This window comes from Copidosoma floridanum, unplaced genomic scaffold, assembly GCF_036245765.1.
Source record: "Copidosoma floridanum isolate Cflo_tuat_1 unplaced genomic scaffold, Cflo_Japanese_pri ptg000006l, whole genome shotgun sequence".
Taxonomy (NCBI): domain Eukaryota; kingdom Metazoa; phylum Arthropoda; class Insecta; order Hymenoptera; family Encyrtidae; genus Copidosoma; species Copidosoma floridanum.
In genome coordinates this window covers 16,058,327-16,079,621 of record NW_028321883.1, presented here as the reverse complement: position 1 = coordinate 16,079,621, position 21,295 = coordinate 16,058,327, and the positions used below count along the sequence as shown (strand labels likewise).

Sequence of the window (21,295 nt, the reverse complement as noted above, 5' to 3'; positions counted from 1 at the left end):
CAACCCCCACGCAAATAGGTATTATACACACGAAGGTATACATCGAGGTATACATAGGTGTAAGTGTATGTACCTACCTACAGTCCCGAGCGTCAAAGTCGCGGCACGAATTGCATCGAGACTAACATCGTACGCGAGTCCTGCACGCAGCGTCGTACATTGTATACCTATACGGTTGTTGTTCCCAATCCGAGCGAGCAAACATTACGGCAATCCCCACTTTATGATAAGTATTTATCCGTACAACATCAGGTATACCCGTGTACAATGTACTTGCAAGATAGAACAAACAATTGCGCGTACGTATAACATTATATCCCATATATCGCGTGCATAGGGAAACGATAGGCAATTACACGAGCGTCAAGCGTGTAATGTATATAATTATATGTGATGTTGTTTTCCGATTATTTCCAGGTGCAGAGAGAGAAATGAACTCCACGACGACAATGACGATGACGTCGGCGACGACTACCGCGACTTCGGCGATGGTAAGCTTCGGGGTGACCGGTTTGGCCGGGATTCTAGATCCCACGGACGAAGCCACGGCCATGGCCGACGGGAGCCTCAACGTGTCCCCGGTCACCCTGTCCTCGGATTGGTCGAGGGTCGCCAGGCTGCTGATGCTCGCCTCCCTCGCGGTCGTCGGCAGCGTCGGCAACGTCTTCATGATATCCGCCATCATGGTGGAGGACCACCTCAAGAAACGGGGTGAGGACTCCACTTACTTATTACGTATCTCTGTGAATTTTTAATACCATAGTGAACATTTCACTACTTGCGCGAGTGAACAACATTTCTACGCGCAAAATAGGGAAAAATTGGGCTCGCTTATTACAACCCTATCGATGTAAATTTTGATTTTATTATTATTTATTCATACTTCATCAAATTAGCGATTTTCATCGAAACGAAGGTCATTCCATAGCTCACTGTTACTTACGCTATTTTACAGTGTATGTGCAACAGTTTGAAAAAGTTGTACACTCATCACTATTTAGAGAGTATACTTGCTTGCGCTTACGTGTCCAAAATATTTTACCGATCTCCCCAGAGGGATGCGGAGTAGTGAATTTTTTTAATAATCGTGTAGGATTATTGTGATGAGTTTTACCGGATTTACGATTTTTTTTTTTTTTTTGTTTTCTTTTTTTTTGCACCGTGAAGTTATAAAAGAAGTGCAGTTTTAATGAGCTTTCATCCTCGCGTTTTCGTGTTGCGCGTTGAGAATAAAAATGAATTAATTTACTCGGTTTGCATTGCTTTATGTGTGTACGTGTGCGTGTGCACAGGTAAATAACAAGGCATTACTAAAGTAAAAAAATACACGTTCAAGCTTTTTTTTTGGGCCAAGCGTATAAATAATTCAAAGGTAAAAACGTTGTGCACCGGACGTTTTTGTTTTTTCTCTCTTAATTTCTTTTGGTCTGCTGCGTAGATATAATTTATGCCGTTTGAAGAATTTTCGTAAATATTAATATGAATTTCCGAGGTACTATTTGTTTTGGCACGCATTGAAATGTATATAATACGTAAAACCAGCCGAGTGAGTAAAAATTGTTCATTCCCGTCTGAATAATCATGAAAGACTTGCAAATTGAAATCACGAGCAACAAACACTTTGGAGTATAGATGGAAAGATTTTAACTGATGGTAAATACGTTACGTTACTAATTGGCTCTGACGCATTTATAAATTATTTGTTTGATGGGTGGAGAAGAACGAATTTTTTTTTTTTTTTTAAGAATTTAAATTAATGTAAGGACCATACACATGAATAAATAATTTGAGTGTAAAAAGAAAAGTACACGTTGGGTATTTTCTGTTGTTGCTTTATAAAAATCATTTTCGAAAATTACTCGTTTTCAACACTAATATGTCGCTTCTAACTTTTGTCATCAACTACTTGACACATAAGTGGAAAGAATAACCCTTGACTTGATGAATGCAATTCCAGTAGATAACATTTTAATCTCATAAAAGACAAAAAAAAAGAGCTTGGTATCATACACTCACTCTACTTTTTTTAACGTCAGTATAGCTTCAAAGTAACTGTATCCATCATGGATCACGTAAAAAGATGAATAAGGACCAAAAATTACTTTAGTGGCTGATGGAGAACAATGTAAAAAGTCTACAATCGCACCTAATATCCCGTATACATGTATCTGCAGATAAGAGCTTAAAAGCATCACACTTTTCACGTAATATATTGTAGGTATACGATGTGTATACATGGGCTTTCGGCTCCCGTGTCGCTAATGAAACGTCCTTGATATTACAACGTATATTCATCATCCCTACCTTTCACGGGGCAGAAGATAAAAGGCAAAAACACGTCGTCGTCGGAGCACTCTTAAATCATTGAGTTACGAAAAAAAAAAAAAAAAAAAAAAAAAAAGCCTTCGGGCCTTTACTTGAGATACACACGTAAAAGGGGCCAAAGAAGGTATAGGGTATGTAGCGGTGAGATGAGGGCAAGTGCCTGTAACGACGTTACAAGAGGAAGCGCTGAGTCTCGTAACAACTCCCTTTCCACCCCCCGAGGGACTACAGGGTAGCACGGCTCTGTTGTCCTCTTCTCCCTGGAAACTCCGTATATAAGTATACCCTATACATTTTGTAGAACTAGAAGCAGAAAGAGGTAGCCGGAAACCCACTTTTACGTTCCCCGTCTTCTTAGTTTCTCTTACACCTGCGTCCCCTTTCTCCTTTCCGTCAAAAAAATACTTTCCACTTCATCAACTTGCCTCGTAACTCGTACAGGGCAATTACGCCAGTTGCACATTGCTCTTTGTACCCTCCACCCGTGATGGAAGTTTTTGTGCAACTTCTCAGACGACAGAATCATAATTACCCCCGCATCATACGGCTCGTGGTTTTTTTGTTTCCGCCCCGTGGCTCGACGTCAAACTTTACTTTCATATTTCTCAATAACACAAATTTTGTGGATTATTCCGGTGTTACAGTAATCGGTTAAACAAACAGATATCGTACGGCTTCCTGCACTTGGCGGCCATCTAAGCGCTTATAGGTGCCGTCGCGTGAGGGATAGAGGGAACGCGGTAAGTAGTGGCAGTATAATGTATATAGTCCCGCGTACGTGAAAAATCGTTAATTTCGAGATCACTTTTTATTTCAAGTAGAGTTACCTTGTGATGCTAAGAACAAAAAGGATCCGAACACTCTTTTAGACAGATTTTTCCTTCAAAGTTTTTCTAGAGCTATTCAATAAATTTATGTGTAATAAGTAGTAGATAAAACATCAATACTGTTTTTTTGTTAGTTAGCAGTACAAGAGTTATTTAAATTTATTAAATGACAATTGGTACGAGTTGCCTTGGTAATTCAATTACTCGCATTATTAAATGACAATTTTTACATTAACTTTAATATGTACCTATAGGTAAATTCAGAATGTTTCGATAAAAGCCCGTGATTGTTCATAAAGCCCAACTTTATTGATACGGTAGTATGCTTTTGTAAGAGAACACCAGAGGCATTTTGTACTTTGAAGTAAAAAACATGGCAATTCATTTCAATTGAATATTTGAAAGAAAAATTACATCTCAAACCACCTGCTACATAAAAAATAGTTCTCATACAGAGAGACCAAGTGCTTTTGAAATTGCCTTGTATGGACTTACTTTTAAATCATTTTCCGTTGATATTCCGAGATGAAATGACATTTCAAATATCTGCATAAAATGCGGAAACGAAACCTCTACCCTCGGCGTGTTTTTTTTTTTTTTTTTTGTCCTACAGTCGAGGTACAGGTATATACGTACACTTTTGCAATCGGATTTCATCGATTCTCGAACGGTAATCACTCGAGGCACCAACTCCAGAGCACATATCATACCGAATTCAATTCACCAGAGCTTACACGGAATCCTTTTTTTTTTTTTTTTTTTTTTTTTTAATTTCCGTATAACGGGCGGATGAAACGAAACGAGAAAAATTTATCTTTCAAGTCAATGTGCAGTACTTTGTCGAATGGCTACAGTAATTGAATACATTTTTTTTCTTTTTATTCTTTTTATTCCAATACCCTTTGGTACCGAATAATACAATTCCAATAATGGCCCATGGAAGCCCATGCAGGTGCCATGTAGCACTTGTAACTCAGGTATGCAATGCGCCCATTGTCAAGCTTCGTCAACGCTCTCCTGGTAGAGTTTTGATGTTAGCTCGATACAATCATGTAGTAATAATATTTGTAAAAGACAAAGTGCAACCATGCACAAAGGTGCAAGTTATATATATGTTGTTATGTACATGAGTGGAAGAAAAAAAAAAAAAAAATTGTTCTTTGCAGGCAACGCCTACTTGGTGAACGTAGCACTGGCCGATCTCCTGATCTCGGGTATGGTGATTCCAGCCTCGGCCATTCTAATTCTAGCGGGTATGCACGACGAGTACCCGCGCGGGATATGCGTCTTCGAGTGGACTCTCGAGGCGCTCTGTTTCCTCGTCACCGTCATCACCTTCGTCGCCATATCCGTGGAAAACTACATGCGGCTCTGCTGGCCCGTCGAGAGGTGCGTATATGTATATATTTGTATAACCTATTGTGTATACTTGTTGTCATTGTCATTTCCATTGTTATTGTCACTTCATATTGTACGCTGGTGCGTACCTATATACATACACCGGTATACACTTGTACGGCGTTGGGTGTTACAATGCAAGTTTTTTTTTTTTTTTTTTGTTTTTTTTACCATTTCCATATCGGTGATCAGTGAACGTACATTGGTACGACGCCGTTGTACGTAATGCACGCACTTGATGTGAATCTTCTACCATAACTATGCTTGGCTAGTTTATTCTATTTATTTATTTTTTTTTTTTTTTTTTTTTTTTCACAATAACACTGAGATTACCATCAGGGATATAATATCCACCAGCGTAATAGATCATCGCGAGGGTCAATCATCTTTTATTCATTTCGTTAATGTAGGTACGACCCATGCGTTTTATAAAACTCGCTCGCGATGGATTAATTTAAATTTCGTGTTTATTTTTCTTCACCCCCGCCCCCCCAACCCCACTCGCGTTTCGTATGCATGAGCATCCATCTCTTTCAATGTTTTCGCATAAAATTATGCAGAGGGTGTGTACACTTTGTTGCTTCAACGATGTTTCCGTGGATTAATCATTGCCTATATTGTATAAATGATGTATGAAAACAACATTGTTAAAAAAAAAAAAAAAAGGCAAAGTAAAAATATGAAACCATCAAACATTTATTTGCACAATATAACGTTGAAGAAGTAGCTCCTTATCCGAGGGGGCCATTGAGACCGGAACCGCTGATCTTGGTGTATAAGTTTCGGGACGGCGAGACCCCCTTTTTCGGTCCGCTTAGGCAACCTCAGTTTCCTGGAAAATTTCGTCCATTATCCTTGGAGCCCGTCCAATTTCCCCACAATACCACCCACACATCCTCGCGGACTCTCCACTATTTCACGTGTGTGTAGTAACAATAGCTGACGTCCAGGGCAGTACAATACCGCCGTGGCAAGCAGCTTTCTGAGACTAAGCGCAAGCCCCCGCCGACAAACTTTGGCTCTCGTGAATTGCTCCTATCCCGCGAAACGCTTGGATTTTTTTAAACGCACGCAGCGCGATTCTCGCCGACGCACGCGCTTTATAATAAATACTAAAATACGCAAACACTACGGCTGTGTGGATTATTTTATCGGTATAGAATCGAGAAGTGTAAATTAAGCTGTTTGCGCTTACAGCGTGATGTTTATTTTATTTTTTTTTTTTTTTTCATCGTTCGTCGCACGCGTTACAAAATTTAACCATGTGTACTGGTGTTTGTTTTTATTTTTTTCCCCCGAGCTGACAAAAAACAAGCAATGTACAACGCACGGAAGAAAGGGGTGCGCACGTGGCTCGATAATTTTTTGTTACTCCCCACGCAAAAATAATACCCTGGAATGGACGTGGATTTTGTCCCCAATCCGTACTCCGTGGACCGTGCATTTGCCTTTGTTTATCACATTGAAATGTTACATTCCGTAAATTCTTCTTTTTTTTTTTTCACGTGTATGACACTGACATATTGCAAAATCAAAGGTATATCGTTCGGATGAATAATCGTGTACATCATTAATATACAGCCACGCAGCAACAACTTTTCCAAAACTACTTAATTGAATAGCCCCAAGCAAGTGTACGTATACGTGGTGCTCGACCACTCGAACCCTCTAAGTATATAACTTACATCCAGGCGAGCTTGCGCGAGAGTCAAGTGGCTCCATTCGCCCTCTCGGCGAACCGATAATCGAGAAAGATACACCCCGTTCGTCTAACATCGCCGGCTAATCACGCATGCGGACCAAGAGAGAGAGAGCTAGGGGTGTGTAGGTATATGGGTTTCATTTCACAAAGAGCCTCGCGAGTCGGATACTTGGAAAGGGGTGGGGGGGGGGAGAGCTCTATACGCTTCTGGCGCTCGATGTACGCGGAGACGAAGCAAATCCCATTTTCCGCGACTCTGCACCCTCAAAAATCCCATCCAGCTGTCTCTCTCTCTCTGATGCCCTATTACCGATGTATGTATACATTTTTTTTTTTTTTTTTTTTTATATTATAGTGCTCTACGTCCGGCTCCTTTTTAATAAGGGCACTACTATGGGCACTTAGCACTTGGGAAAGGGACAAGGAAAGGGATGGGAGGCCTCCCCATCACTGGGAGGGGGGTAGGGGGAATTAGGCAAATTTGCTGCGAGAAGGTCGCCTAAACCCTCCTCGAGGAGCATTGCGTGGTGAAAAAGCACATGTGAAAGACACAGAGGTACTTTGCCCATAAAAGTCGCACTGGCCGGGAATTGAACCACGGTCTCCCGCGTGCCAATCCACGACCTAGCCGACCGAGCCACCGCGCGCTCATTATGTATACATATAGCTCGAGCCATTTGATCCCCCATGCCCCTACGGCAACGATTGTATACCGCGGCGGGGTAATAAAAGCGCATCAGCTCTCCCTCGGATATAATCTGGATTCCTTACGAAAGTGCAGCTTGATGTAGGTGTATGGGTACGGTGTTCGCAAATCATCGACTCCGCGCGATACGCGTTCCGCCAACTTGCTTGCCATATAGGTTTACCCGGGTGTAACTTTGTCGGCTATACCCCGCACATATAGCTCCAACTTCTCTCGGGTGCTCGACTTTATGGCTACGTAAGCGCGCGGTGAATCCTCGGACGGGGGGTACACACGCTTTCCAACCAATTAGGCCGAGAGTGATTGACCCCCCCCCCCTCCGGTTATTACATTACGCTTAACTTACGTATATATCTCAGGGTATAGAATGGGAGGGCCCGTCCTTTATCGCCCCTCGCGGATTTTCCTAGTTCGAAGTTTCGCTCTCTCAGTCCCGGTGTGTGTTGGCGCTACAATACGCTTGCATGCATGGGAGGGGGCCATTGATTAATAATCCGGGCTTCGGTGCGATTAGCCTCCTCCTGGTAAACGGCAAGAGAGAGCTATTAGGCGCCATATATATAATGGTATATATGTTTCCTGTATACGTACATTTATACTACACATGATCATCGAGTTTCAATATATATGCGTAGGGGGAGGGGGAGTTCTTGAGTGGCTTTTGATTGCGTTTCGAAGCTTACGCGTGATGGTTATTGTTATTAGGGGTGTGCATATAGTTACATATACCAATAACCCTTCGAAAGCGCGGGCGCGTATGTTAGGGGTAAGATGTATGTGATATAATATAGTAAAATGAGTATATAAAACACATGAGCTGTAACTCTGTAACGGTTGTTTGTGCGGTGCAGATACATAAAATTGACGACGAAGAGGGTGACGGCCTCTGTGCTGAGCGTGTGGCTGATAGCGACATTGTCGGTGGGCCTGCAAACGTACTTGGATCTCGGGCCGAACTTGTGCAACATAGACCGGCTGAAGCCGTTTCGCATGACCATCAACACGAGCGGCATCATAAGCGCCTGCGTCATTGTCGGCGTCCCCATGTTCCTCACCGTTCTTGTCTACGCCCGGCTCGTACTGCGCGTACGCGGGGCCATGCGCGGCTCCTACAAGCCGCCCGTCACCTTCAACTGGGACTACGAGCTCACCAAGGCCAACATGTACAGCTTCTTCTTCTTCAGCATATTCTGGCTACCCTTGGGCGTCACCTTTTGCATCAGCGTGGTGAGTTTCATGGGCTTATCTTTTTTTTTTTTTTTTTTTTTTTTCCCCTTTGTTGTCATCAACTGCACGCAACAATCGTATTTTCTTTCTCCAAATGCCGGGCGCAGGTGAAGCCGGTCAGTCCAAAGATCGTCATCTACCTGGCGTGGTTCGCCCTGTCCAAGTCCTGTTTCAACAATTTGCTGTACTGCGTGGCAGATCGGCACTTTCGCAGCGCCTACGTCAAGCTGTTCGACTATTGCTGCTGCAAGACGACGGTGAGCTTTTCCCGGGGCCGGCAGCGCGGCGGTGACGGCAGGTCGTCCGGCGACGTGCGCCTACGCGTCCACATAATACACTCGTACGCGAGCCCGGCCTCGTGCCGGCCCGCCGTCGCGCGGCCCAACGGTCGGGACGTCTACGAGCTCTAGGGTTACCAGTACGGCCACCTCAGGCACCGCGAGTGAACCACACCTACTGATCATTTCTGCCGTTATTATATCACTTACCACCTCTTTTACATTTACATTTACATTTACATGTACATGTACGTCTAATCATGCCGACTGGTCCGTCAATTGTTTCTCCGTGTTTTATGATGAGTATACTTTGTTCATTTGAATTTTATATTATTATTATTATTAACGTGCTTATATCCTTCTTACATACGCAATCGTGTGTCGTCCATTGACTTCTAAATTTACACGTATATATTGTATATGTGCTCTGAGAGATTCCTATGGTGCGTATATATGTTATTATTCAACAGACTTACGGGGGGGGGCGCTGCAGCCCCTAATGAGTAGCTATAGTCTTTTGAAGCGAAGGAGGAAGGAAAAAAAACTATATGACTTCCGAGTCTGTGTGCCGTTATTGCTTTCCGTCGGTGTATTGTAATGTGTATGGTGCAGCGCGTGTGTAACGAGCCGGGACCCGATTGTCACGATTTTTTATATATAGTGATTCCGATACATTTGCAGAAAAAAGAGAGGCAAGGATAAAAGCAGGAAGGATTTATTTGCGCGTGACATTTTATTCAAACTAATTGCGTGGGTACCTCGTGTACACAAATATTATAATACATGTACGTACCTATATTGATACTTTTTGATATAAGCAAGAAAAAAGCGTACAAGTCCTGCGGTGTGTGTTAACTATGATTTTTTCTTTTTTTTACAAGATTATTTAAACATTTTGCGTGGTAATTTTTTTCGCTAGTATGAATACAAAATGATAAAATGTTGCTCGTTGTTGTTTCTTCATGAAAACTCTCTAGTGAATGTTGTATACACGCGTACACAAATTGACCGAGCAATATCCGTTTTGTATGGATTTTTACATATTGTATGTTTCGCGTACGACTCGACTGCAAACTCCGATCGATGTGCAAAATATCACATTTCCGTGACACGCATGAAAAAAAAAAAAAAAAAAAAACCACCGACTCCAATAGTTCCGGGTGCACCCATCAACTGTCAGCCGTTCCTCGAGGGGACACTCGAGTCTCCCTTCCAAACTACTTACTCCTTTTTTTTCCAAACTTTTCCAACTGCTGCGTATACGAAAATACAGGACGGAAGCTCGAGAGGGAAAAAAAAAAGCTTACCCTCCCTGATGGCACTTGACCGATGACTTTGCGACCGCGAGCATGTTATTTACGAGCCGCTCGAACTAGTTGTCTTTGAATCGAAAGTACCTTGCTTCTACAAGTGTGAGGCTCTCAAGTATTTTTTAACTGCCACTACCCGCGAGCGAAACCGCTCGAAAGCTCGAGCTTGCGGGTCCTTTTGATCCGAACATTCTTCTGTCGCGACGGTGGATAACGGGGACGAGGCGGCTCGTTAACTTGGGGGTCCCGACCGGCAATCTCGACTTCACTCGTACCCCAAGTAAATGCCAATGCGTGCGAGACTCTTCTCAGTTGCTCTAATTATCAAAGTTTCAGCTGTGTGATCTCACACGTGATTACAGCGCGAAAGTTCGCATTTGTATACATATATGTACGTTCGTCCAATTACGCTGGTGAGCGGTGAAATCAAGTTTTCAACTTGATCGTTATACAATCGACTCGTTTGGTCCTTCGTTTGAACTTCGTTGGAGCCACCCGATGGGCTTGATTTTCATTTTCACTTTGGTATTGCGTATATATAGCTCGGTCAGTCAACTGTACGCTACGTCAAGCACGTGAACTCTTTTTTTCACCGACTGCGCCACATCGAACGAACACACCTTGTCGTTTGTCCGACATTCAGTTGTGGTTTTTTTTTTTTTTTTTTTCATGACTCCTCAGTTCCTTTTCAAAGAACGTATGTAAATGCTCACTAACAGTGGGTGTCGTAGCAGTTAAAAAAAATCATTGCTATTTTTTAAATAGAAGTAAGAAAAACAAAAATGGCCCATCGTTGTATCATTTTCGAAAAATAGACATAGTCGAGAGTATCCTCCGATGAAATCGATGGAGGAAGAGAGAAAACGAAAAAATTGTACAAGTTTTACGGCGCGACGAGAGGAGACGGAGGAGAGTCGATTAGAGCGATACCGTGGCTTTTCAATTTCGAGTAAAGTGAGTCGAGTACTCTGCCGCATAATCCAAAGTAATTCTAGCACGCGGATGGGACAAAGAGGGCGAGAGTTTTCCTTGTTAAAAGTTAACACCCGGCGCTCAAGAGACTTCTCTTGTTAAAACTTAACGTCGCCTCGGTGCAAAAAGGGATATATATGTATACTCGTCGTCCAATTCATTTAACGGGAATTTCACCCCCACCAACCCCCCTCGTTACATCGGGGCTGGCGCGATTTTTTCCCTTGTGCTATTTGCAAGCGTATCGGCCGATCTCGTGAGAAATTCAACCCCTACAGTCTGCACCTTTACTGTAATTATTATTATTATTTTTTTTTTTTTTTTTTTTATCAGCCCTGGCGTCATTATTTTCAGCAAAAGTTAAAATAATGAGATTGTGAGAGTTAAAAATGCATAAAAAATTGTTTTCTGCAACGCAAAAAAGCGATTTAACAGGGTTTAATTTAATACCACGGGTATATTGCATTCAAGGAATTTACCCGTAATTAGTTTTCATTACTTTTAGTTGTATCCTCGCAGCAAAGAGCCACCAACGATGCTCAACAAAAAAGTGATCTCTTACGGTAAAATTTTGTTTAATCTCCGTATTAAAAGAAAGGAAACAAAGAATAAAGTGCAATACGGTAAGGGGTATCCAAGGCTGGAACCGCGCGCGTATACATCAAAGTACAAAAAAAAAAAAAAAAAAAAAAAAAAAAAAAAAAATTCGCCGACGCGTAAGTCAAAGAGCGACGCTGTGCTTAGGAAAAAATGGAGAAGAAATAGCACGAGCCTCTTGACAAAACCGAGATTTTTCATAGTTTTACTTTGAGTTGCCGCCGCCGTATATGTACGTGGGGCGCAAAAAAAGGACGGAAGTGAGTAAGACCCAAGGAGAGTACAACATGTAATCGTCGGGAGTAGCGCGGCACGCATTGCTGCGGCCAGTTGTGACGTCGATTAAATGGCACGAACTTTTTTTTTCTCTCTCCCCCCGTTTTCTTGCTTTCTCACTCTCTTTTGACACTCTCAGACTTATTGTTCTTACCCTACACTCTCGAATCCGACCGTTTTAAGCTTGTCGGGCACATTAACACCACCATCGTATACACATTAGAAATTAAAAAGATATTTTGTGCTCTCTTTTTTTTTTTTTTTTTTTTCTCTGTCTCGAGTCACGGATTGTATTGTTGTACCTTTTTGAATTCACACTTTTAGTCGTGATGAAAATCCATCATGCCAATCCAACTGCCCAATAAAAGCAATGGCCCATCTCCATTAGTATACATGCACATTTATATATTTTTATACTTCAATTTAAACCAAACTGATCATCAATAATGGCCAAGCACAGACATGTACATATATATACACGGACGGGGAGTTTGACCATTTTGGGGTACGAAAGAGGAATTGGAGATTAAAGGTAATGAGATCAAAATCATGCAAAAGTTGCGGTACAGTTCCGTCCAGTGTGCGGTCGAACGGTAATGGCAGTTATTTAACGCTTCCCCTCCCCACCTCTCTCTCTCGCCCTTCCTCTCTGTATAAATTGCGATTCCGTCATTCAAATCGACGAATAAGTACCAAAGCAGCAGAATGCCAGACCATAGCTACTCTCACAATTACGCAATCGGTATGTGCGGAAACTACTTTGTGCACATGGCTTATTATTAAATACACGTAAGCGACATTATAGTAGATGTTGTATATGAGACGATGAACTTGAGGTGTAGCTTTGGGTTAATTTTTTTTTTTTCCCAAATATGAAGAACACCAACGAGACATTCGTTGTTTTATATTTTTCATTCGTCTATGCTTTGATAATTTAAGGGGTAAATACTCATAAAATTGAAATGTATTTGTAAAACGCGTGAATATGGTTACGTGGATAAGATTGTACATGTACGTGGATTATATGTATTTTTTTAACTTTCCTTTTTCTTCTTAAAAAATAAAATTATAACCATTACTCACTCGGGGAAAACAAAAAGTTTCTAGTATTAAGGCTGTCTAAATGTCGCTGCAATTTATGAAAGTATAAAAAAAAGCTTTGTCCACAATACTGTAATTTTTATTGTCGTATATGACTGAAAGATTTTACTGATGAAAAAAGTTACGAGTGCACGTCATTGCGCACTTCTGTTTGATAAATATGATGTCAAATACCTTTGACAAGATGAAGAAATAATTTTTTGGTACAAGTTGTTTAAAATACATTAATAAAAGACGTTTTTTTTTTTAATATATATACTTACCTTTCGTGATATTTTTGTACATCAAAGTTTGATTTTTTGTGGGTTGCTGGTATACTCACTCGGGCGAAGAGTTGATCAAAATATAGTTTATTTCATTATTATAAATATTACAAAAGCTTCAAATATTTAACTATCGATTCCATTGAACTTTGCATTACTGCGTGAATGTATGTATGTGTCTATTGCTCTTAAGCGCAACTCAAGCACAAACAACAAACAAAAAATTCGTGTCTTTCTATTTTGTCAATAACATATCTTGTGTACTAGATTACAAATTTTTTTCTTTCAACTCCAGTTTCCTAAAAAAAGCATAAGAAGCTGACTGACGTTTGATATTAACTTCGTATAAAAAAAATCAACTATTTAAATTAATTAGAAAAAAAAAAAAATTAAAAAAAAAACATGCGTAAATATGCCGTAAGATGATAATTTTTAACGAGCACTCGGTTATACACATGCATCTATTGCCGAGGGCACTGTGCATGTTATGTGCGGATGAAATATCGAGATTATCATGTTTTTATAATCGCATAAATACGGCTCAGGTGTAAATAATTCTTCTAGATGTACATATTATACACTAATATATTAAGATAAATATATTGAACACTACTGTTACTACATTGTTTTTGTGTTAAAACAAAACTAAAGTATAAAAATGCAAACATTAAAACTGGTTTTTCAAAGATATTTATAATTGGGTCGTGCATCTGTATTATACAAGAACTAAAATAGAAAAAAAAAAAATAACAATAATAACAACGTGGAAGAAAATACTAAAAGTAAAAAAGCGTTACTGTACTTAAAAGCCTTTTGTCAAACTGTGATCACTCCGAATAATAGTTATTATAATTATGTATTAGATGGTGATTTTTTTAATGAGAAAATCAAAACGAGTCCGAGAATGAAGTAAAAGTGCAACAAAAATTGTATTCGTTTTTCAGCCAAGATAACTCTGCCTATACTCTATACTGCATTGCTTGTTAAACTCAAAGAATTTGTTGTCTATTTACATGGAAAATCAAATTTTTATCCAACATGTATTGTATACGCTCGTGGTGTATATTATTTGTTGTGAGATTGCGTTGTACGTGAAAAATGAATATTTATATATATTTTTTCTTGTGACGTCAAGCTTTTATAAACTAATGACTTATATGTGTGAGTAAATAAATATTATTAACAAAAAAAAGTTGCTCCGGAAATGTGGTGGCTGGCGTTAATTAAACTGTAATGCGAGTTTGAGACTGAATTCAAAAAAATAATTTTGAAAGGAAGTAAATTACGTGTTATCCAAATAAGCTTGCATAAAAAGGGACCAGTACTACGCTAGATTCGTAAAACATAATGAAGAAAAAGTTTAACTTTGTCACCTATGAATGTTGAATTCCACATCGCTGTCATTCCAATATATCTTCGTATGAATGTACGTATTCGTGTATTACATACAATTCGTGCTTTTTTTGACGAATTACCTAACTGAAAGCTGTCGCACATTGTTTACATGTAATCGTTATACATCACTGTACATAATATATGAACATGTGAAGCGTAAGCTACAACAAAGCGTTGATTCATTGTGATAATAAAGTTTCATCATGTTCAAACTGCGTGTTTAAAGGGGACAGTTGAAAGGACGTTTTTTAAGAAACAATTGCGCTAACAACAGTTTTATAAATCGTTTATTTTCGGCAAAGATGACTGCATTTACAAATATTTTAAGCAAACCCTATACAACTGTTTTGTAAATCGTCTTTTAACATTATAAGGAAAATTTTCCTTTATTTTGGATGAAAACTTGAAGGAGTTACGTACTCTACCGAACTGTCGAGATAGAAATGCCATAAAGTTGCGTGTACTTTTTCAAGATTGAAAAAAATTTTTTCGATCGAATGTATTTGTAAAATAAAAAAATTAATGATGATTTTTGTAAACAAAATTTTTAAGTTGATTCGTTTATAGATGATTTATTACCTCATCAAGAGAAAGGTATGAGACTGTCCCCTAAAATATTTTAAAAATTTATATTATAATTGCTAAGGCCATGCTTAAAAAATTTTTTTTATGATGCCTCTATACTTTGCATGAAAAAAAAAATGACATAAATTGTATATTTATTATGCACGTCTTGGTATAAAAATCATCCAATGTAGAAGTCAACGTGTTCAAATTTTTTTAAATATTAAAGAAAGCCAATATTGATGTCTTTCCTTCATTCAATTCTGTGATTTAGCGACTACTGTAGAAGTCGATGATAGATCGATATTTTGGATATATATCTAATTGAACCACTGCTATTATTGAACGTAATCTTGAAAATGATCGATCTGTTATTGATTTAAAATATACATACTAGAAAGTAGATGTTGATGCTAATTTAGACGTAGAAAATCATGAGTACGATGTTTAATATTTGATGCATTTTTTTCTGTTTTAATTTTCATTAAATAAAAAAAAACTTGGTTCAATTTTTTCAAAAATTGCTAGCATACATTTCAAATATTAAATAATCGACAAATAGCGTTGTAGTTAATAGTTTACCATAGATATTAGAATAATATATATGTATGATGGATGTTTAAAAATTGTTAAAAAAAGTGAAAGTTGCCACAGCTCAAACATCATATACCTAGTAAGTCGCGCGTTTGAATCTGACTGTACAGCTTTGCACGAAGTTGACAAAACAACGGTATATTCTTGGCATAAGCTGTAAAGTTATAAACTGAAACATAAATTATCCAGATAACGTAAAATGTCATCGGTGAAAGAAATGTGAATCAAAATCAGAACTGAAAACAATGCACGCGAGTTTTTATAGGGTCAAAGTCTATTGTTCGTTATGTTTGTTTACGTTGCACTGATAACCCCTAAACTTCGAGGACCACAAACTAACAATAATTCAATAACGTTTTTCAAAAGGAGTTGAAGTAAATGTACGTGCAAAAAAATATATCTCATGACAAAAAGGAGGCTTTCAAATAGTTTATGACAAGCTTGATTGTCAAATATAAACTTGACAAGCTCCAAATGAAGCAAAAGCAATGTTGCACCAACTACTTGACGTGTAAATAGTTTTATTGACGCACATTTAGCATATAAAGAACAGATCGAACGTATATTAACTGAGAAAAAAATAAAACTTATTGTCGTGAATCGATTAATCTCCGTAAAGTGCTCCATGAAAAAAAAAAAAAAAAAAAAAAGAAAAAAAAAAAATTAACTTCGATGTCGGTATATTACGCATAAGAAATAATTTAATAATTAAACTCAGTAAAGTGTTTTCGTCAATCTTTTCTCTCCAACGTAATGTCCAGCATAAACGTATAATTTGTTTTGATTTGTGGTCACTGCGATATAAACTAAACGATTTAATTAATTCATAGATCGTAAGCCAATAAATAATTTGCGTTATTGCGTGTACTGTGTATTGAAAAAGTTTTCAAATTATACGAGAGCAAAAAAATAATAAGAAGCGCCTACCTGCTGAACTAAGCAGTAAAAATAAATTTAATATGTGCATTGAGAACACAGTGACACTGATAAAATCGTTATTGGTAAACTAATGAGAAAATAACTTAAAAAATTATAGTACGTGTGAAGTATCTTTAATAAAAGCTATAGTTAATGTAACATGAATAAGACTATTAAGTGTGACCAAAGATATAAGAAAAACTAATGCTAAAATCTACTCTCGTTATTTAGTTGTTGTTTTTATTCAATTAATTAAAATTTCTTAGACGAAGAATATATCATGAATACCAAAAATTAAGAGAAGAAAAAAATACAGAAATTCACATTATGTGGTGCTATTATCAATTTATTGTTAAAATAGAATAGTTTTTTTACCTGATTTTATTTTACGAGCAGGCCTCCATATTATCAAAAATAGTCGATGTACATTTCAAAATAAAAATAAAAATCTTGTATATGAATAAGGTAATCAAGCATAATGTTGTATATGCGTCGTATTTTTGTTATGTATGTCACGTTAATCAGTCAAACAAAAATTACGCGCAAAAGCCTACGTATACACGTATAAATACGTATACTAATACTCGTGAATGTGTTTATTTTTTACTGAATGTTATCTCTCCGTAGATGTATTTTTCGCAGAAGCAAATCAAATGATAACAAACTTAATAGTTACGATACAGTAAAATTTAAAAAAATTTTAAACATAACAATAGTTGTGCGTTGTGTGAGGAGGATCTGGAATGTTGAATGTTGAAAAAAATGTAAAAGAAGTTGTTGATGAAAAGTAAGAAGTTTTGAGTCCAGTCAGAGATGATTTAAAATGAAAGTTAGACATGGAAAGAAAAATTAAAATGTTTGGCAACGAGAAGAAAAAAAAAATACCATTTTTTAAGCGTAGCATTGTGAATAACGTTTTGTTGACTTATATTTTATGGTAATTTCGAAAGACTTTCAAGGTAGATTTTATATGATGTTGTAATAAAAATAATTCTCTTTGTAAAGTATCTATTTAGCTATCCTTTAGCTAGTAGTTTTTTTTTTAAGTATACAACCCATATCTAATTGTAGTGTATTGTTTTATACAAATAGCACTATCATCCTCATTATAAGTCCTTGTTTTGAAAATGAGAGATAAACCTTATATTTTTCTTTGGATACAACTTTTACAATGACTTGCAATATTATTTTAATCTTTATTACTAGCAAAAAGTTTTTTTTTTTTTTTTAATTAGATACTTTTCTATGGACTTGGGAAAGTTTAGCAGAAAATTAAGTCTTACAAATAGTACGAAATTAAAAAAATGCAATTGACGTAATTAATCTTCAATTGGACAAAAGTACTTACTTCATACAAAGATAATCGGAATCAAAACGTTTTTAAAACGATAGTATTATTTTCTACAACAGTCGATTTATTCATTTTTATAAGAGTAAGTATACATGTGTAAGTGTAATAGAAATTATTCTTAAGTGTAGTCATTCGTCTTTGACTTAACAGTTACTGCTGAACTTTCTTAAATATTTCAAACCCTATTATTATTCAATATTTAAACTGTATAGAGTAATTAATTAATTGACTTAAATATTGGCTTAGTAATAAATGCCCATCTATAATTCTGATAAATAATGAAGTTATTAATTAAACTTGTAATACACTTTTAATATACTTTTTTTGTAATTATTCGTTTTGTTATTTTGTATAGTAGACATAAGTACAGACATATTAGACATGTTCATAATTCTTCTTTAATTTTTCGTATTGAATGGTACGCATTTAATGCTTATTTTAAATTTTTATCCCTACTACAATAGTATACGTGATACTCGTTATTCATCTGTTTATTATAAAAATTAGCTTAAAAAAAATTAAACAGAGGGTGTAGTTTTTAGTTGAAAATTTTTCTTTTTGCCTGTATTTTTCATTTTATTGTTAAAAAAATCTTACTTTACATTATAGTGCCACACATTGACTTCCAAGTTTTAAACACATGGCAAATTTAGAAAAATATATTTATGCATAATAAAATAACTATACGTTGTTTTGTGTTTAAGAAAACCTCAAGCTTGTAACAAAAAGTAGTTTGATTTGATGCATTCATTTATCTGATGAGTCATACAATTTTTTTATTCATTTATTCATTTACATCACAAATAATTTACAACCCACTTTATCAACTTGTGTATGTTCTTACATAAACATTGATTATCATCGTTCACGCGTGGATTTTACAAATACCCCGGTAAATACTGTGGTCGACTTATGCACTCGACTAGTCGACTTCTAAATCGCTCTTTCGGTATTCGAGGAGTCGAATGGAATCCATCGATCCTATCGATTATTTTATACCTAACGGTTGTTGTCGCCGCCAAAAAAAAAAAAAAAAAAAAAACTAAGGTCGCAGAAAACTATATCAGTACTTAACCTTAGAATTTTTAATTTAAGTACTGTTTTTTTCCAAATATTTCCGATTCATCAATAAGTTTTAAGTGCATAATTTTGTTGCACTGTTACGTAGAATTTTTTATTTTTAATTATAAAATGTTACTCTAATAACTACAACAGTACACTCAGCATACTATTTGCGAAACTTCTGATGCAAAATAACAGTAAGTTCTTAAGTTAAATTACTTCTATAATATTAGAAGATAAATAATAATGCATTAGTAATGCCAGTTTACTTAGCATTAGTTTTAACACAATAAGTGATCACACAAAAACATTTATTGCAGCAATATGGATCCAGAAATACTTTCAAGACTCATTCCTCAAAATAAAGATGTACGACCAGCCTGCAGGAAATGTGGCTATGCTGGACACTTGACTTACCAGTGCAGGAATTTTATTAAAGTTGACCCTAACAAGGAAATTGTTCTTGATGTGAGCAGCACAAGTTCAGATAGTGATGAAAATTACATAACCCCACTGACTGAATTGAGGGAAAAAGAGCTGAAAAAAAAACTGAAAGAACTTAAAAAAAAGAAGATGAAAAAGAAAAAAAAGCGCAAGAAAAAACATCACAAGAAAAAAGAATCTAGTGACAATAGTAGTGATGATGACAGTGACAGTTCATCCTCATCAGACACTTCATCTTCAGACTCTGATTCTGAAGACGACCACAAAAAGAGACACAAGAAAAAAAGTAAAAAGACAAAGAGTAAGAAACGCAAAAAACATAGTAAGCACTCGTCATCTGATAGTGACAGTGAAAGCAATGAAGAAAGACACCGCCGTAAACGCAAAAAAAAATAAACTTATTTTTGTATAATTATACATACAATCTGTTCAGCAATTGTTTCTTTCAATGAGTGCTATTTGAGTTATCAGGATTGTACCGTAATTATGTTTCGTGATGCTCTTTTTTTACTGATTTTATTGTGAAAAAAATTTTTGACGTTTTTTTAAATCAATAAATAAAAGATTTTAAAAATATAACTTTATTCAACTATTCAATAATTACATTATTATTGTCAATGACAAAATAACATACCAATAATTACCTATGAAAATAACTGTAAATTATAAATATACGATTGAAAATTAATTAATTTTTTTTCGACATCTGCTTACAAGTCTTTTCTAAACAGTTAAGAGCAGCACGATGAATGACAGGTTCTAATTTATAAATCTTATGCTTCCCTTGCAATGGGTACTTCAATGGGAGTTCAAAGAAGTTTTCACACATGAATATATAAGGACTCTCAACTGGACTGTATGGATTAAGTTTCTGATACTCTTCTTGAGACAAAACGTCAGTAACAGTCACACATCCAATGAGACAACCAGTAGGATAAGATTGAGGAAACTCAGTTTCCTTACTACTTATGTGTCGATACATATCCTCAATAGCTTTGATCTCTTCGGCTCTTGGTTCTTTAGCGGTTGATGCTATCCACAATCTACCTCTGTGGGAACTATACCATGTTCTGCATTCAGTTTTTTTTATCCCTCTGACCAGCAGAGAGGCATATGGCTGATGCATACTCAAACAAACACCCTTATCAGTGATCTCCAAGATTCCTTTGTCCTGGACCCTGTTACTAATAGAATCTTCATGCTTGTCAGGTCCAGTTGAGGGTAAATTATCATCACCGACATAAATAGGTCTTTCAATTATATCAAAGGCATTCCTGGAATTTGGATTATCATAGTGTCTGTCGTCTTGAATGGCATTCATATTACAAAACAAATCCAAAGGATCATCTTGCTCAACCTCGACTCGCCCAGTGAAATCAACAGCAAACTTTTTCATCAAACGCGACTCATGCTTTTTATCATGGGCCTCCAAAGAAAGTTTCTCAAACTTCTCGCGCTCACTTTTACTCAGCCATGTACTGTTGGCCTGATAATAATCACTCTCATCATCAATGACACTAGTTCGACTAGCACAATTTTTATCAAACTCGAGCAACCTGTCCCTCAACTTTAATGATTCACTGGGCAAATCTGGCGTTTTCTTATCTTTAGAAAACTGTTTTTGCTTGTTGTCCGATTCTTTCGTAAATTTCGGTGGCAACAAAGCATTTTTTTCGTATAAAACTTCGGCACCGCAAAAAAAACAAGGACCCGGTCCTTCGCTTAAACAAACGATCCTGCCGCAATTTAAGCAATTGTTGACGAGCGAGTGTTTCGTTGCTTCGCAATCACATACCGTACGGGTGATTTTGTCGGACAAGTTTGACTTGTTCTTCGTATTTTTCTTGCCTCGTTGGTTACCACTTTTTTTTCTTTTCTCCATTGTATAAGCTATTTATTGTTTATTTACGATGCCACAAGTATAATTTGACGGTATCTAAAAGGTGTACACCGCGTGCAGGCCGTGTCCGTGTGCAGTATATATA

The 21,295-nt window shown here is 37.0% G+C and overlaps 3 protein-coding genes across 3 annotated transcripts; 2 read left to right on the top strand and 1 right to left on the bottom strand.

Moving 5' to 3' along the window:
- The first annotated feature begins 431 nt into the window (after nt 1-431).
- Nucleotides 432-8,658, top strand: LOC106644242 (adenosine receptor A1). The gene is made up of 4 exons (XM_014359659.2): nt 432-711; nt 4,319-4,541; nt 7,810-8,185; nt 8,293-8,658. The coding sequence occupies exons 1-4, from the start codon at nt 432-434 to the stop codon at nt 8,593-8,595; spliced, it is 1,182 nt and encodes a 393-aa protein (XP_014215145.1). The 3' UTR covers nt 8,596-8,658.
- Nucleotides 8,659-18,860: 10,202 nt separating this feature from the next.
- Nucleotides 18,861-19,830, top strand: LOC106644243 (uncharacterized). Its single transcript, XM_014359660.2, has 2 exons — nt 18,861-19,063; nt 19,187-19,830. The coding sequence occupies exon 2, from the start codon at nt 19,191-19,193 to the stop codon at nt 19,704-19,706; it is 516 nt and encodes a 171-aa protein (XP_014215146.2). The 5' UTR covers nt 18,861-19,063; nt 19,187-19,190; the 3' UTR covers nt 19,707-19,830.
- Nucleotides 19,831-19,949: 119 nt separating this feature from the next.
- Nucleotides 19,950-21,274, bottom strand: LOC106644241 (activating signal cointegrator 1). Its single transcript, XM_014359658.2, has one exon. The coding sequence runs from the start codon at nt 21,190-21,192 to the stop codon at nt 19,999-20,001; it is 1,194 nt and encodes a 397-aa protein (XP_014215144.2). The 5' UTR covers nt 21,193-21,274; the 3' UTR covers nt 19,950-19,998.
- Between the last annotated feature and the right edge of the window lie 21 nt (nt 21,275-21,295).

What these genes read in the sequence shown, in the direction of transcription:
- LOC106644242 (XM_014359659.2), top strand. Translation starts at nt 432, where the DNA reads ATGAACTCCACGACGACAATGACGATGACGTCGGCGACGACTACCGCG. An exon ending in GGACCACCTCAAGAAACGGG is followed by an intron (nt 712 to 4,318) that starts GTGAGGACTCCA and finishes TGTTCTTTGCAG; the next exon opens with GCAACGCCTACTTGGTGAAC. An exon ending in CTCTGCTGGCCCGTCGAGAG is followed by an intron (nt 4,542 to 7,809) that starts GTGCGTATATGT and finishes TGTGCGGTGCAG; the next exon opens with ATACATAAAATTGACGACGA.
- LOC106644243 (XM_014359660.2), top strand. Translation starts at nt 19,191, where the DNA reads ATGGATCCAGAAATACTTTCAAGACTCATTCCTCAAAATAAAGATGTA.
- LOC106644241 (XM_014359658.2), bottom strand. Translation starts at nt 21,192, where the DNA reads ATGGAGAAAAGAAAAAAAAGTGGTAACCAACGAGGCAAGAAAAATACG.